Here is a 15390-nt window from a genome sequence, read left to right as displayed (position 1 = left end):
GTACTACAGTAGATCGGTTAATGTTGCTCCCTCAGTAAGAAGGATGGATAGTACAGAGAAGAGAAGAACATCCACGTTAATCCGGGATTTGACCCGGGTCTTTTACAGGGTGCGTTCTGAAAGTAATGCGCATGATTTTATTGTGACGCGACTATTGATCGCAGCACACTCAGATTGGTCGAAAAACGTGGTGGGGGATTTGTCCTTCCAAACAAGCCTGGTCTCAGGTCTCTCCGAGCTGTAGGACGTGTCTTCGCGTAAAGTCTTTTTTTCGATCGAGTCACGGCGGGATGGAGTGTTCGCTGGAACAGAGGTACGCGATAAAGTTTTGTGTGCGACGGAAACTCATCACATGCTTCAAGACGACTTTAAGGGGGAATGCATTTCGAGATCTCAGTGTGGAAGGTGGCACAATGCCTCCAAGGAGGGTCGGGAGAAGGTTACCGACGAGCGTTGTTCTGGACGCCCAACAACAGCCCGACCCGATGAAAACGTCCAGCGTATGCGCGAAGTTTTGAAGTCAGACAGTCAGTTAAGCATTCATGTAATCGCTAACACCCTGATTTGTTGTTGTTGTTGTTAATTTACGTCACACTAGAGCTGCACAATGGGCTATTGGCGACGGTCTGGGAAACATCCCGGAGGATGATCCGAAGACATGCCATCACAATTTTGATCCTCTGCAGAGGGGATGGCACCCCCGCTTCGGAAGCCCGACGACCTGCGCGCGAAGTCGAGCACTTTACGGTAGCACAGTTTAACGAGGACCAATACCGCACATCCTCGGTCCCTACGCAGACTGATCCAAGTGGTCACCCACCCGCACACTGACCGTAGTCAGTGATGCATGACTTCGGTGATCTGCTGGGAACCGGTTCTTAACGATCAGTCCACTGCGGGACCTAACACCCTGATATTGTCAAAATGTGTGGTACATGGGATTGAGACGGAGAATTTGCAAATGCGAAAGGTCCGTGCGAAGCTTGTGTCGAAGGTGTTGACGGAGGAGCAAACAGAAGTTCGAGTTTTGAGCAGTGAAGAATTGTTGGAATTGATGAGTTGGTGTCCCAGCCTCCCTATAGCTCTGACTTGGCGTCGTGTGACTTTTTTTGCTCCCCCGACTGAAAAGAGAGCTGAAGGGAAAGCACTGGGAGTCGGTGGAGAACATCCAAGCTCACGTTACAAGGTTCCTGTTGTTGTTAATTTACGTCGCACTAGAGCTGCACAATGGGCTATTGGCGACGGTCTGGGAAACATCCCGGAGGATGATCCGAAGACATGCCATCACAATTTTGATCCTTTGCGGAGGGGATGGCACCCCCGCTTCGGTAGCCCGACGACCTGCGCGCGAAGTCGAGCACTTTACGGTAGCACAGTATAACGAGGACCAATACCGCACACCCTCGGTCCCTACGCAGACTGATCCAAGTGGTCACCCACCCGCACACTGTCCCCAGCCAGTGATGCTTGACTTCGGTGATCTGCTGGGAACCGTGTTTTAACGATCAGTCCACTACGGGACACAAGGTTCCTGAGAGGCATTCCTCTCGAGGAGTTCTGGGTGCCTTCATGTCGTGGCAGAATCGTCTCCGCAAGTGTATTGATGCACAAGGGAACTATTTTGCAGAATTTTAACCATCTGTACTCATAGGATCAATAAATCTATTTTTCCCAGAAAATGCGCATTACTTTCAGAACGCACCCTGTATGACATTAAAATGCTTATTTCATTTCAAACTCTCCACCAGTTCTTAAACCCCCAGCATTTCTCATCTTTTATTTCCATGTATCCTTGTTTTTTCCACGTAAGCAAATTTTTTCTTTATTAGCTTTTTCTTGAAACTCTCTTTATTCTGTATTTTTTTAACCTCGCCACTGATAACAGTACTTGCTTATTAGTACCAAAATTATAGTCTGTCCAACTTGTTTATTAGGGTTTACCTATTAGATTTCTAAGCTACATTGTTAAACAATCATCAAGTTAATAATTATTACAGAAAAGATAAATGTAAACATTCAAAAAAATAAAAAGATCTCAATGAATACATCAAACTTTTAATTTTTTTTCTTTTATAAATTCACTATCAATACAACTCCAGAAACCAATAACAAAGATTTCTTTCACATAATTTACAGAGAATATTATATTGGTCCAATTAAGCCACTAGTTGCTTTATATTTGATTAGAAAAAGCAATTACATAATTTGTAATCTAAATACATACAATTTTTTTTCGCACACAAGAAACAAAACTTAAGAAAAGGACAAAATGGTGCTGAAAAAACTGTTATAAATTTTTAGTTTAAAATCAACTGCAAAATAATTTTTTTTATTCATTCATTCTTTTTTTGTTATATTTGCTTAACTCTTTGAAGCAGAATTTTGATCAAACATCTTTTTCGTACTTTTTTCATTATTTTGCATTAATTTTGGTCAAAATAGGTGGAAAATAGCATTTTTAATAATTTTTGGTTATGAAATACAGCAACGGACACCAGTGTCCCTCTTTGGATAAAGACAATTGCATTTATTTACAGTTATTTAGATTTCAGAGAAACAGTTATCCATCATTGAAATTTCTTTAATTTACAAAATTCATTACTGTTAAATTTTTGAATATGAATGAAGTAGAAAAATTTCTAACGACTTTTATGGATTTAATATTTTGGAACAAATACAATTCAAAGAATCTAACAGATTCCTTTAGTAACTGTTAAACTGTTTTTTTAATTAAAAAATACCAAAATATCTTTTTACTGCACCAGAAAAAAAATATGTAAAAGAAACGCTGGTGTGCCACTTACACCAAAGGGTTAACAAATATGAATATGGTTCAAATATCTTTTTACTGCACCAGCAAAAAAAATACCAAAATATCTTTTTACCGCACCAGAAAAAAAATAATGTAAAAAAGACACTGGTGTGCCACTTACACCAAAGGGTTAACAAATATGAATTTGGCAATTCCTTTATAATCATTACAATAAAAACACACTAGTGAAGTAAGACATAATAAATAAAAATGTAGAAACTGGAGAATAAATGACAACTGTCAGCAAGCATTTTTAACTCATAAATTCTCAACCATGACTAACTGTGAAACGATCATGGTCACAAATGCAGATGTAGAAATCAGAACAGATTACTACTCATTTTTCAGAAAAAGTTCTAAAATATACACAGTTGACCAGATGGATTAAAAAGAAAAAATAAGCATGTTTTAAAACATAACTTCCTTAAAAATTTAATTTAAAACCTTTATAGCAACATCTGACATTTTAGTTACAGACCATTTGAATGATTATAGCATCCAAAACAATAACTTCAATTCAGTTTAAATCAATTTAACTAGATGTAATTGTAAATCAATGTAACTAGACTGGTAAATATTGTTCTATGAACTAATCCTAAAAAATATAATGGTGATTTTAGACAAAACTGGGTAGGATATTGGCAAACTTAGGCCCATAAAAAAATCATGAAGACTCAATATATTTTTTACTAACAGCAGTTAGATAAGACCAAGTGAGACATTGGCTAATGTGGATAGATAAAAGAATAAGAATGTCTTGGAATGCCACAAATATTATGTGGAAAATGAAATGCCAGTATGTTACAAGCAAAAATTATTTTAAAGCATTTCATATAATCACAGATATAGAACAACATGTAGAAGCATTCAAATGCAATAAGACCATAAATATTGCACCTTTATTTTATAATATTTTTGTATAATTGGTTAAAATTTTGGAAGTATTAAAAAAAAAGTTTAATTAAACATGGGGAAACTAATAAAATACCGACATAACAAATATTTTGTTTGTTTGTTTTTAAACGAGTTTAGTTATAAAGGTTTAAACTAGGGATCATATACCAAAAAACTATTCTCGATGATACAAAGTAGAGTTATGCACTAAATAAATGATTTGAATTCTTGAAGTAAGTCTTCCATTCATTTATCATTCGAAATGATCTTATTGGTTTATACAAATCAGTTGATTTGAAGATATTTTACAAAAAAAATAATAAATAATAATAATAATAGATTTAGAATTGATGCACAAAAAGAAATACACATTTTTCTTGTAAAAGAAATATTGTTGAATCCAAAAAGCTTTGGAATTTTTCTTTTTAGATCATCACAGAGTGCGTATACCATTAAAGAACAATGATACAAACACATTAACAGAGAGATAAAAAATTTTAAAAACAAATAATAAATAGATAAGATGAACAGGTTAATATAAAAAGTGTGCAAATTAAATAAGCAAAATACTATAACATCCATAGATAATATCAATATATATTATACATAATATAGTACTTATCAGTTATAAAGACCATGTGTTGGCAACTGTATTTCAAAGTCGTTACCTACACAAACATTGGTATTTAGATCATTTCCGAACTTTGGTTCAACATTATTCAAAATGTTTGAAAATGTTTAAGATAAACTTAATGTTATTTAAAAAATAATAATAAAAATATCATGATCACATGACACCTAATCACAGTAACTTACAAAGCTATACTTAGTTTACATGTGCAAAAATAATTTAGCGAAACCTTTGATGCCTTTTATTTCTTTTCGTCTTTTGAATACAATTTTAGAAAAATGTAAAGAAATATACATATTAAACTTTTAAAATTATAAGCTAATAATTCAATTCAAAAAAAATTATGGAAAAATTACAATTTTAACAATGCCAATTTTATAAACATAAGTGAAAGATACAATTTTTACAACAACAAATTTATCAAAAACAGATTTGAACAGCAATGTCAATTAAATATACAGAAATGTTGACAATAAGATAATTCACATATAAGACATGAAATATTAAAACTGAAAATGTTACTAACACAATGAAGGACATAAAAACTTCAGAACAGATGTTCTCAGAATCAGTACTGATTAATTTGGAAAGCATAAATTCTCAATTTAACAATTGGAAAATTTCATTGCTTATGGGCAAAGTCAGCAAAAAATAGCATAAGTACAGAAAGTCAAATGTAGTTGTCACTTTTCCTCAGGTTATAAATCACAACAACCTTTGTCTTTAAAAATAAATAAAAAACATCAATAAAAATAAAAGGGAATCTTCTTCAGCCATTAATATTTTTCACTCGGTTTGACAGAAAGTGGTATTCGTGATTTTAAACAGCGTCATCAGGAGGCAGGTGGACTTCAGGATAAGGCTCACGTGGTGAAGGATGTGGAGGTAAAATAAATATTTCATCGTAATTAACTTCACCTGCAGCACCTTCAACAACAACAACATTATTTGCTGGTGCTGAAGCTTCAATACCATCAGCATCTAAATTCGTAATTGATTTGCTGCGAACACATTGAAAATCAACATGTCGGCTCTTAGCCTCCTCTTTTTCCCACGACATTCTGAGAAAGGGCCTCTGGACATAGTTATAAATTACTTCAGCTCTTCCACCGGGGCGACACTTGACCTTCTCTTTATGTGTAGGATAACCTTCAATGCCCAATCGAATCTTTTTTAGGCCTCTCTCTTTCAAAACTTTCTTAGCAACATCCCGATTTTCTATGTACTTGAAAAACCTATACATTTCAGTGCTATAAACAATTTGTGAATGTTCCTCACCAGTTTGGGGTGGATAATCTTCATCCCAATCAACCACATCATCATCTAACAGAACAACTATCTGACATTCTCTATCGCCTCTTTGAGCAGAAGAAACCATTACAGGCAAAACTAGCTCTTCAAGAAAATTCTCAAACTGCCTTCTGGCACCTTCATTGGATAGTTCATGGAGGAATCCACGCAAATTGTGACATCTGATAGTCTTAGAGTCGAAAGGAATTAAAAAATAGTCACAAGCATCCCTCAGTTCAGGTACAGATACAGTTGGAGGACAACGTATTACACCAGTTTTAAAATATTCAAGTATCGCTCTGAAAACTGTAGCTGATATACCATCAGCAACTTCATACTCTCCTCTCTCATTTGGTCGAGTGAAATTATGTTCTAAGGATGAACCAAACATTCTTCCTAACATGGTATCTGAATAGGCAGCAAATAGAGCAGGATCAACGACAAAGCGGGTGTTGTCGACGACTAATGTGATACGTTCATCACTTGCTGGAGATACTAAACTTTGATTTGCTGCCGGAACTGAATTCGAGGCAGAACAAGACATTGTGAATCACACTTACGTTAGATAAAAAGCAGAAGAAAGATATCTAAAAAAGAATAAAAAAGACTTTTATTTGTTTGATACAGGAATTTTTTTGATTTTTTACTTAAACAAAATTGTTTAATAGGACTTTTACACACACATGTATGTTGCAATCCTAGATGACAACAGACAAAAAAATATAATTTATCACTGACTGTAAGGGCCACCAAGGCATACAAAATAAAGTGAAACAATACTAAAATTAAGTTCTAAATTTGAAAATGAAAAACAAGATGATCAAAAGACAATGCTTGATTTTTGCATTCAATGGTGTAGCAATATTAACTGTTTACCAACATTATCTCAATCAGTTTCAAAATAAAAATAAACACAGTTTGCTCATTGTGAAGATTAACAAACAAGTAAAGCCTGTTACTTAAAGCAATGGGTTAAGCCTTTTACTGAATATCATGTTCAAGGTAAATTTACACTAAAATGTAAAATCTTACTAAGTCTAATTACAATATAATAATCAATAGTTCTAAATATTGTGCTAAGAAAAATATCAAGTAACTCTTTGAAAAAATGTAATTAAAAAAAATCTTACATTTGTATTGACTTTGGAACCAAGAAACTTACAATGAGACTAAACCTCAACATATGCTAAAAGTTTCTTGCATCATAGAGAGCCGAAATAATTAACTGCTAAAGCGCCAAATCTATTCATGTTGAAAATTGTGAGAATGCTTATGGAAGAACTGACTTAATTAGCTCTAAAAACAAGATGTTTTTAATGATCATTTACTATTAGTCAATTCATCTTTTAATATATTTCACGGCATTGAAAAAAGGAAACAAAACATTCGAGAACTTTTTAAGGAGTTTTCTAATTTGTTTAAACCATGAAAAAGCACATTAATAATTGGAAAAATATTTTACAACACAGCAGCAGATCTCTCACTCTGATGTATCCACATAAAATATACATTTGTTAAAGTCCTATCAATGATTTCTTTAAAGAAGAAATCTAGGAGATAGTTCTGTGCCACCTGACATCCTTTCCCACCAACAGTAATCGCCATGGTGCTAAAGGGATTTTAAGCTTGCAAAAATTATATATATTAGGGGTGTAACAAATAGTAACTTCGCTGAATACTGAATATTCAGATGGAAAAAAATCGGCCGAATAGTAACATTTTTTTAAAAAAATCATTAAAAAATATTTTTACATAGAATATATAGAAGGAAATTTAGTCATTATTGAAAAATAATCAAAACTTAGCTGTATTATTGGTATGCGGTGAAGAGGAAAAAAAAATTTAAAAATTTTTTAGATAATAAAGATAATTAAAAATATTTAAGATTAAAAAATTACTGATTAACAGCTATTAAAAAAAACTTAAGTTGTAAAGTTGAAAGGAAAAAAAAAAGAAAGAAATGGAAGTAAAATATATCCTCATATATCATATAATGGAAAAATGTATCATATAATGGAAGAAAATTATAGTTTTTGAAAAAAAAATTTATGCTAAAAATAATATTTTTCAGAAACAAAATTATCCATAAAACATTAAAAGAGATAATGTCCAGCGCTATCATAAAAATCACCAAAAAAAAAAGATTATATACAAAAGCAAAGCAGAAAAAAATTAATCTTAATTTTTGAAAGAAAATTCAAAAACTAAACATTTTAGTTTTTTCAAGAAAAAGTGAAGATTAAAGTCTAATAGAAACCTTCTTAATTGCTGCGTCAGAATAAAAACGCCTATAAAAAATAATTTTTTTGAAAAAGAAAAAGCTAGATAGAAACCAAAACAAAAATACATATTAATTTTCAAACGAAAAATTTGATGCTAAAAATATTTTTTCAACGTACATTACTGTATTTTTAGAAAAAAATCATCATAAAAGAATAATATTCATAAGAAACGCTCTTCCAAAAATGCTGTTATAATAAAAACGCAGATAGAAAAAGACAGAAAAGAAGAAAGATAGAAAAAAAAAAAAAAAGTAAGCATAAATTTTTTCTTCTTAGATCTGAAATATAACTTAAATGTTGAGAATCACAGTTTTTATGTTACTAGTTATCTGTATTACCATACAAGATAAAACACTCCGTTAACAGGCTTCACTTTAGTAACAACAGGAAAACAAGCAAAAATGAAACAAACAAAAATTCTCAATTTTTAAAACATAAAGAGCAGAAAAAAGATTAAATTGACTTGCTTCATTATAATTAAAACAAAAAGAAAAAAAATCAGCATTATAAAAGTTATGGTTCAGTATAAAGTAATTTAGCTTCAATTCTTCAAAATTTCACTTTTCCATACGTCTTTCAGAACTTAAGTTAAAAAGTTTTAAAACTTAATATGCGTAAAAACTATTTTAAATAATTTATAGTAAAAAATACAATTTCAGATTATTCTTTATTAAATCTATTAAACTTTCCCCCCCAAAAAAAACTTTGTTCAAAAATAATTTTCCAAATAATACTTTGACGAATTTCGGCCAAACACTCAGGCGAATATTTGGCCAACCAAATTTTCAGCAAAAGGGCCAAATACCGAATAATGGCAGAATATTCGTTACATCTCTAATATATATATGTGTGTAGAGGTTTGTCTACAGGTGGCTACAGGTTATACACTTCAGTTCAATTCTATGATTTTTTTTCTTTAGTTTCTTAAGGGGCACTGCGAAGAGAAGGAAGAAATCTTAAACATTATATCTACCTATCAAGTATAATAGGACTATCAACTTCAAATTATTATTATAATGAGTCTTTGAAGTTAAGGAAACATTTATATACATTTACAATAATTTTGACATATTTTATAATTTTGTCTACATATAATTTTGACATATGTCCCACAACCACGCTATTGATTTCAGAAATCTTAGATCTTGATTTTAGAAAACTTGCAAAAACATGCCATACATGATCACTGCTTAGTAAGAACTTCTAATAAAGCAGAAATTTCTCAGAGCTCTATGTACTTATCATAAAAAGTAAAACTATGATAGATATTGAAATAATCTCCATTACCATCTTATCTACACAATTACTACAAACAAAGTGTCAGTAAACCCTAAGAGTTGCATAACAAACGATGAGTCAAATATGTTTGCAAAAATTAATAAGAAATCAAAAATGTATGTAATAATTAAGCATTTGTTTATTTTTAACTTTAAATACAGACTCAGAATCTTGCTTTTTAATAACCATTTGAAAGTTTAATTGTAATACCATGTTGTACCAAAACATTTCCAAGAAATCATAAAATAAAAATTTCCAAAATTAGTGATTTAAGGTCTTAATTATATTGTTAGATCACTTCGTTGAAAGGCCTTAATATATTAATATAAATTATTTGAAACAGTTTAGTCAAAACCAAGTGGAAAATTTATTTAAAATTAAGTTATTGATGATTCACAACCTTCTCAAATATAACTATATTTTAATCCAAAAACAAAATACTTACTATAATGAACCGATACAAATAATTTCAAAGCTTATTCTAAAATATTTTATTAAATTCTGATTCATATCAAAACCACCATAATAATAAGTAAACATAAATAAATCCAGTATGCTAGATATATCGAATTTTCATCAGAGCACGATGTTCAAGCTTTATCGTTCGCAATAATAATTCGTAATGGTAACAGTGATATTAAACTCCAACTGTTTCGAATCAATCGGTTCAACGAGTTTATAACAAGTGCAATTACGAATTATCTTCTACAACTTGACATTTACATTTTTATCGATAAATTTGTAATGATATTAGTTATCGAAAAAGTTTTCTAAAATTGTAAATCATTTCAGTATATTATATAAAAATAATTTTTTTAATTAGTTTCTCTTCTTATAATTAATATTTTTCAAGTTCACAATTTTGCTCAAATTAATTCACGTCTTTATGGATGGTGTTTTCTACACTAGGAAGCGCTGCAGTATCTTTACCGCCTATACTTCCGGGTTACTGATTCTGGTGAATTTTGAAGCCATTTGGCTCAGAACGTGATCATTGTGTTTTGAGGTTCTTTTGAACAGTAGTTCTTGCAAACATTGTACATTCACTTCTAAAACTTTTTTAAAGCAATAATAGCAATATTTACAAGTGAAATCTCTTGCAGCCCAATTTAAAAAATGGATTGGAAAAGTTTTTCCTATGGTTGGTGTTTTCTACACTAGGGAACGCTGCAAGCTCGGTACCGCCTGAATTTCGATTTTTGTAGATATTCGCATAAGAGTAAAAGGAAGTGAAGCTCTGTTTTATATGGTGGCAATGATTAAAAGGTTACTATTTTATTTCTAGTGGCGACATTATTTGCGGTTTCAGTCGCCAGTCAGTGCTTTTGCCCAGCATTGCGCTTTGGCTCCATTGTTGTGTAGCAGTTCATTGTAGCACGTGTAAAATTTGATATTGATACACATTGATTTTATTAATTTTAGTAATTAAGACTTGGAGAATCTATTAAATCTCTTATGGTAAGTTTATTTATAAGTTTTGAATTTGAAAAATATTTAATTTTTATGATGTATTTGTTTATTAGATCACGTGTTAAATCTTATATTTGTAAAAATTAAAATCGCTCGATTATTGATGTAGTTAAGTGTTTTTTTTTTTCTATGCATGTGTAAATGTTGAATAAATAACGTATAGCGAATATAAAGAAACCACGATTATATTTAATTTCGCAAGCATTAGATTCATGTTATCAAATCTGTTATGGTATGTTGTAGGGTTTTATTATTTTCAAAAGTTTAATTTTTTCTTTGGATTTTAATGCAACATGTTATGGTACATAAATCTACTGTGTTGTTTTTTCGGATATCATAATTTATAACAGAATGTTATAGCTAAATGTGTTCAGATGGGGGGCATGCATTTGCTTACAAAAAACATGTGATCTGTTTAACTATTAAAACATGTGGTGTAATTTATAACTCATTATTGTATAATACATGTAATATTGTATACATAATTTAATCATTTAGAAGTGTTATTTAAGCTCTTAATTCTGTTTCATTCATTTAATGTTTTAAAATTAGCTACAATTAAATTCAGTGTAGTAAAATTAAATATTTAAAAACATTTATGTAATTTGAATGTATGAGGAAGAAATACTTGTAAATGAGAAGAATTTAATTATTAACATACTCTGTGATCTAGTATTTGTTTCATAAGTATGTTATGAGTATTTCTTCTAATATATAATTATTTTTGTCCTAAATTTTCATTTAGATGAAGGCTCTAGTTATGATTTGGAGAATCAATGTTGAAATATTTGAAACCCCATCTTCCTGATGTAAATACTGGGTCAAACGTGCAGCTTGAAAGCTTTCCTGGATTTAAAATTAAAGGTTTAATGGAGAATATATCAAGGAGTTTAGTGCATTTGATGTGATTGTACTACATATTGGTAAGTACCTTGTCTAATTTCACATAAATTTGCTATGATTCCTCTAGACTTACGAAATTAGGGGTCCTTAAGACTTTAGATTTCTGAGTTGTGTCTTAATAAAAGTTAGTTCCTATTTAGAATTTAAAAATTCTATTTATTGATAGACTAGAACTGCAGTTCCCAATTACCTTTTAGTAGATCTCAGTAATTGTGTTAATAAAAATTGGTTTTCTATGAATAAAAAATATATAATTTTTTTAGTTACATCCTAAATAGATAATGAGAAGGTTCCTGAAAATTTCTGTATTTTTTGTTCGGCTTTTCAAATTGAAATAGAATAGCTGAATTTGTTAAGAAAGAATGTGATTCCCTAGCAATCTTTCCAATTTTTATATACTTTTTTTAGCTTCCATTTCAATGGAAACCATATTTCTCCCTATTTAATTCTCAGCTTTTGTATATACACCAAAAACTCCAGGAATGTGCGTTCAACTGCCAAACACGAATTCTGAATTGTAGTTGTTAATGAATCAAAAAAATTTCATTCCTCTTATTTTATATTTTCAAAATAGAATATACTTTACTTTGTTAATACACTCACTATTATCTTTAGATATTATTTTTATGATGCTGGGGTTCTTTCCTACTATATTTATAAAGATTTAAAACCGCTGTGGTAGAAGCAGTTTTTCATAATCAGTTTAAGTATTTTGTAAATAAATAATGTTGGTAACTTTAATTTCAGGTTCTAATGATTGCTCTGTGGATGGTTGATCCAATATAACAGAATATGAAAAATTGCTTTAAGAAATTTTGTTGAACAATCCTGGTTGCAAAATTTTTATCACAAATGTAGAAATATGGCAGTAAACTTAAATAACTTTGAATAATAAGTTTTAAATGGTATAGTATAGAAAAATGATCATTAATGTTTTTGCCTATTAATTGTTGTTTTAGGAGATTTATAAATGGTGTTCTACTGTATAGTGTCATGACCATTTTAACCAACAATAAGTTGTAGTGTCTGAAGATTTTATAAGATCCATAACATTCTTTATTTAACCTTTTTTGATAAATTTGAACAAGTGTGCCATTCTTGTTTAAGAATTTTATAAAATAACGTAATATAAGGCATAAGATATCTATAAAATGTAAACCTTTCTTCCCTTCAACTTTTAGGATAGCATCTAAAAAAATTTAAAGATTTAAGTGAGAAAAAGTATTAAATGGTCATGGCACAAAAGGAATATATGCCTCTTGGGGAACCCGCCTTGCTATATGCTGTTAGGTTGTTCCATATTGAGTTAAATTATGGTGTACTTATTACTTGTTCCTGGTTTTCTATTTATAATATTATATTTTAAAAATTTTAAACCATAATCACTGTGGTTTTATAATCAGTTTTTACATATGCTTTTGGAACAACCTAATAAAAGGGGTCAACGCATCTGTGCAACCATACCTCTTGAACAGGGCTGTATTTACAGTGCTAAAAGTTTTTCATTTTAGAAAATTTCAAAAGTAAAATGAAAATAAATATTTTGAAAGTTTCACTTCAAAAAAGCATAGAGAGTGCACAGCCCTGCTCTTAGGTGATGTGGAAAATGGTTGTTATCATGCATGTTTTAAAAGTTGAATTTCAGGTTTGTTCTTTTCATTATTCTGAGGAGAGCCTCAGAAGCCAAATTTACGAGCATTTACTTAGCCTAGTGATGAAAAGTTGGAGCAGCCTGTCATTATTAAGCATCTTGTCTGTCCTAAGTGATGAAAGTTGGTTCAATCAGCTGTATATTCAAATCCATTTAATTTTTTGAAAGAAGAGCCTGTTATAAACTTCAGTGTTACCTTTTAAAGGGCAACATTGTCTCTAAAATGTGTTTGTATGTCATATTTAAGCTGTATATAATAAAACTATCGTGTTTTGTTTTTGTTCAACAGTTAGTGTGTTTATATACATGTTTTTTAATAAATTTTCAATCCTCACACTGCATAATTAATAAACTTTATAATAATGTATCATGTAAGCAATCCACTATTTTTTGCACATATTATTATTTTTTTTTCAAAAGAGAAAATGTTTAGTTAATATTCTATCTCATCGAAACTTTATTAATCATTTTACAGAATTCTAACTGAAGAAAACTATTTATATTAATAAATTATGTATTTAGAGTTTCTAATATCAAATTGATACTTAACTTAATATACAGTTTTAAGTAATGTTTCAAAAAAAAGAAAGCCACATTTTCATTACCTGACTAAGGCTTTACAAATAACTATGTACAAAAAACTTTAATCGTAATGACGCCGCCTTGCTCAATGTTGTTTCATATATACAAAAGTTAAAAGTATTTAAATCTATGCTCTGAAACTAATTAAATTTAAACAAAATTACCCAACATTTTTGTCTTGAATGTTTTTTTTAATTCTAGAAATAACTCTCTGAAGATTATGTTTCCTTAGTAATTAAAGGATTATTATTGAACTAATGTGCATGCCTATAAAATCTTGTTTTAAGTTTCTAGTTTTTTTTTTTAATTTTTACAAATAGCTATTAGAACTAGTGATTTCTGAAAATATATTTTAAACACTTGGCACTGTTGGGAAATTAATTTTGTAAATTTTTCCCTGTAATATATAAATAAGTTTTGTTTTATTCAAATGACAATCGAATCTCCAGTATACAAAACTGTTCAATTTTGCAAACTGTTTAAATTTTAATTAAGCACTAATAAAAAGAAAAATTTATGCAATAATCTCTTAAATAATTGAAGTTCTAATTCAGTGATTCTCAACCACTGTGCCGCGGCACTTTTGTGTGCCGCCAAATTCTTAAAAATGTGCCGCCAAATATTAGAAATGATGCAATAAAAATTATAATGTTTTTTTTTTATTATGAGTAAAGTTTAAAATAAAGAAAAGTGTATATATATATACTTTTTATAATTTTCCCACGCTTTAACAGCGTGATAGCATCTTCGTCGGCGATTGTATTGTCTCTGACAATCTTAAAATAAGATGGAAGTGTTTAACACACAATTTTAAAAAATGTTGTAAGAGCTGGTCATTTAAGTAAGCTATGCAATTAGTAAGCAAACTAACAAAGGATAACTAAAAAAACAAATATATAAAAAACAAATTAACAAAGGATAATTAACAAAAATTAAGCTAACAATTAATAATTAGCAAAAAACTGGTTAACAAGAAATGAAAAAAAAAACAGTTAATAATTATAGAAAACAAGCTAACAATTTATAACTACCAAAAAAATAACTGTTACTAACTAATAAAAAATTGGTCGAAAGAAATAATTAATCCCTTAATAAATGTGATTTTGCAGTGCATATTATTTTATTCCACATTCAAAATTATTATCACAAACTACTTAACACAGTGTAAAATAGGTAATTAAACAACTTTTAATCTAATTTTTTCATTGTGTGCCGTCAAATTTTGAAATCGTTAAAAGTGTGCCGCAACGAAAAAAAGGTTGAGAATCACTGTTCTAATTCAACGTTCTTCAAAGACTTCTTAATTTTTATTTTGGTAACAATTCCTCAATTTTCAGTATCATTATAATTGATAGAAACAATTTTTTAATCTTACAAAAATATTAGATACAATAATTCGTTCTTTTATCTCCTCGAATGAGACCATGCATCAAGAGTAGAGCATTTTTGAGAGACATGAAGAGATGTCCTTCCATTAGTATATTGGTTCTTTTTTTATAAATTTCTTTCTTTTGCTTAAAATGGTACCCCATATGGTAAATGATTGCATTAAAATTAGTTAACCCTTTGCCTAGGGTGCACCATTGTACCAGCTGTA

The 15390-nt window shown here is 30.0% G+C and overlaps 1 protein-coding gene and 1 long non-coding RNA gene across 2 annotated transcripts; one reads left to right on the top strand and one right to left on the bottom strand.

The window, feature by feature from the left end:
* Window positions 1-2039: 2039 nt before the first annotated feature.
* LOC107455663 (BTB/POZ domain-containing protein mrityu) lies at window positions 2040-9872 on the bottom strand. Its single transcript, XM_016073302.4, has 2 exons — window positions 9633-9872; window positions 2040-6214 (listed from the first exon to the last, which is right to left on the bottom strand). The coding sequence occupies exon 2, from the start codon at window positions 6169-6171 to the stop codon at window positions 5158-5160; it is 1014 nt and encodes a 337-aa protein (XP_015928788.1). The 5' UTR covers window positions 6172-6214; window positions 9633-9872; the 3' UTR covers window positions 2040-5157.
* Window positions 9873-10421: 549 nt separating this feature from the next.
* Window positions 10422-13499, top strand: LOC122272328 (uncharacterized). The gene is made up of 3 exons (XR_015432536.1): window positions 10422-10645; window positions 11403-11580; window positions 12308-13499. It is a non-coding gene; the product is annotated as an uncharacterized LOC122272328 (long non-coding RNA).
* The last annotated feature ends 1891 nt before the right edge of the window (window positions 13500-15390 follow it).

The sequence above is a fragment of the Parasteatoda tepidariorum genome, chromosome 3 (assembly GCF_982258835.1).
Source record: "Parasteatoda tepidariorum strain Cologne lab strain chromosome 3, Ptep-v5.0, whole genome shotgun sequence".
Taxonomy (NCBI): Eukaryota; Metazoa; Arthropoda; class Arachnida; order Araneae; family Theridiidae; genus Parasteatoda; species Parasteatoda tepidariorum.
This window is presented reverse-complemented; position numbering and strand designations above follow the sequence as displayed.

Excerpts from the sequence above, each read along its gene's own strand:
- LOC107455663 (XM_016073302.4), bottom strand. The coding sequence starts at position 6,171 with ATGTCTTGTTCTGCCTCGAATTCAGTTCCGGCAGCAAATCAAAGTTTA.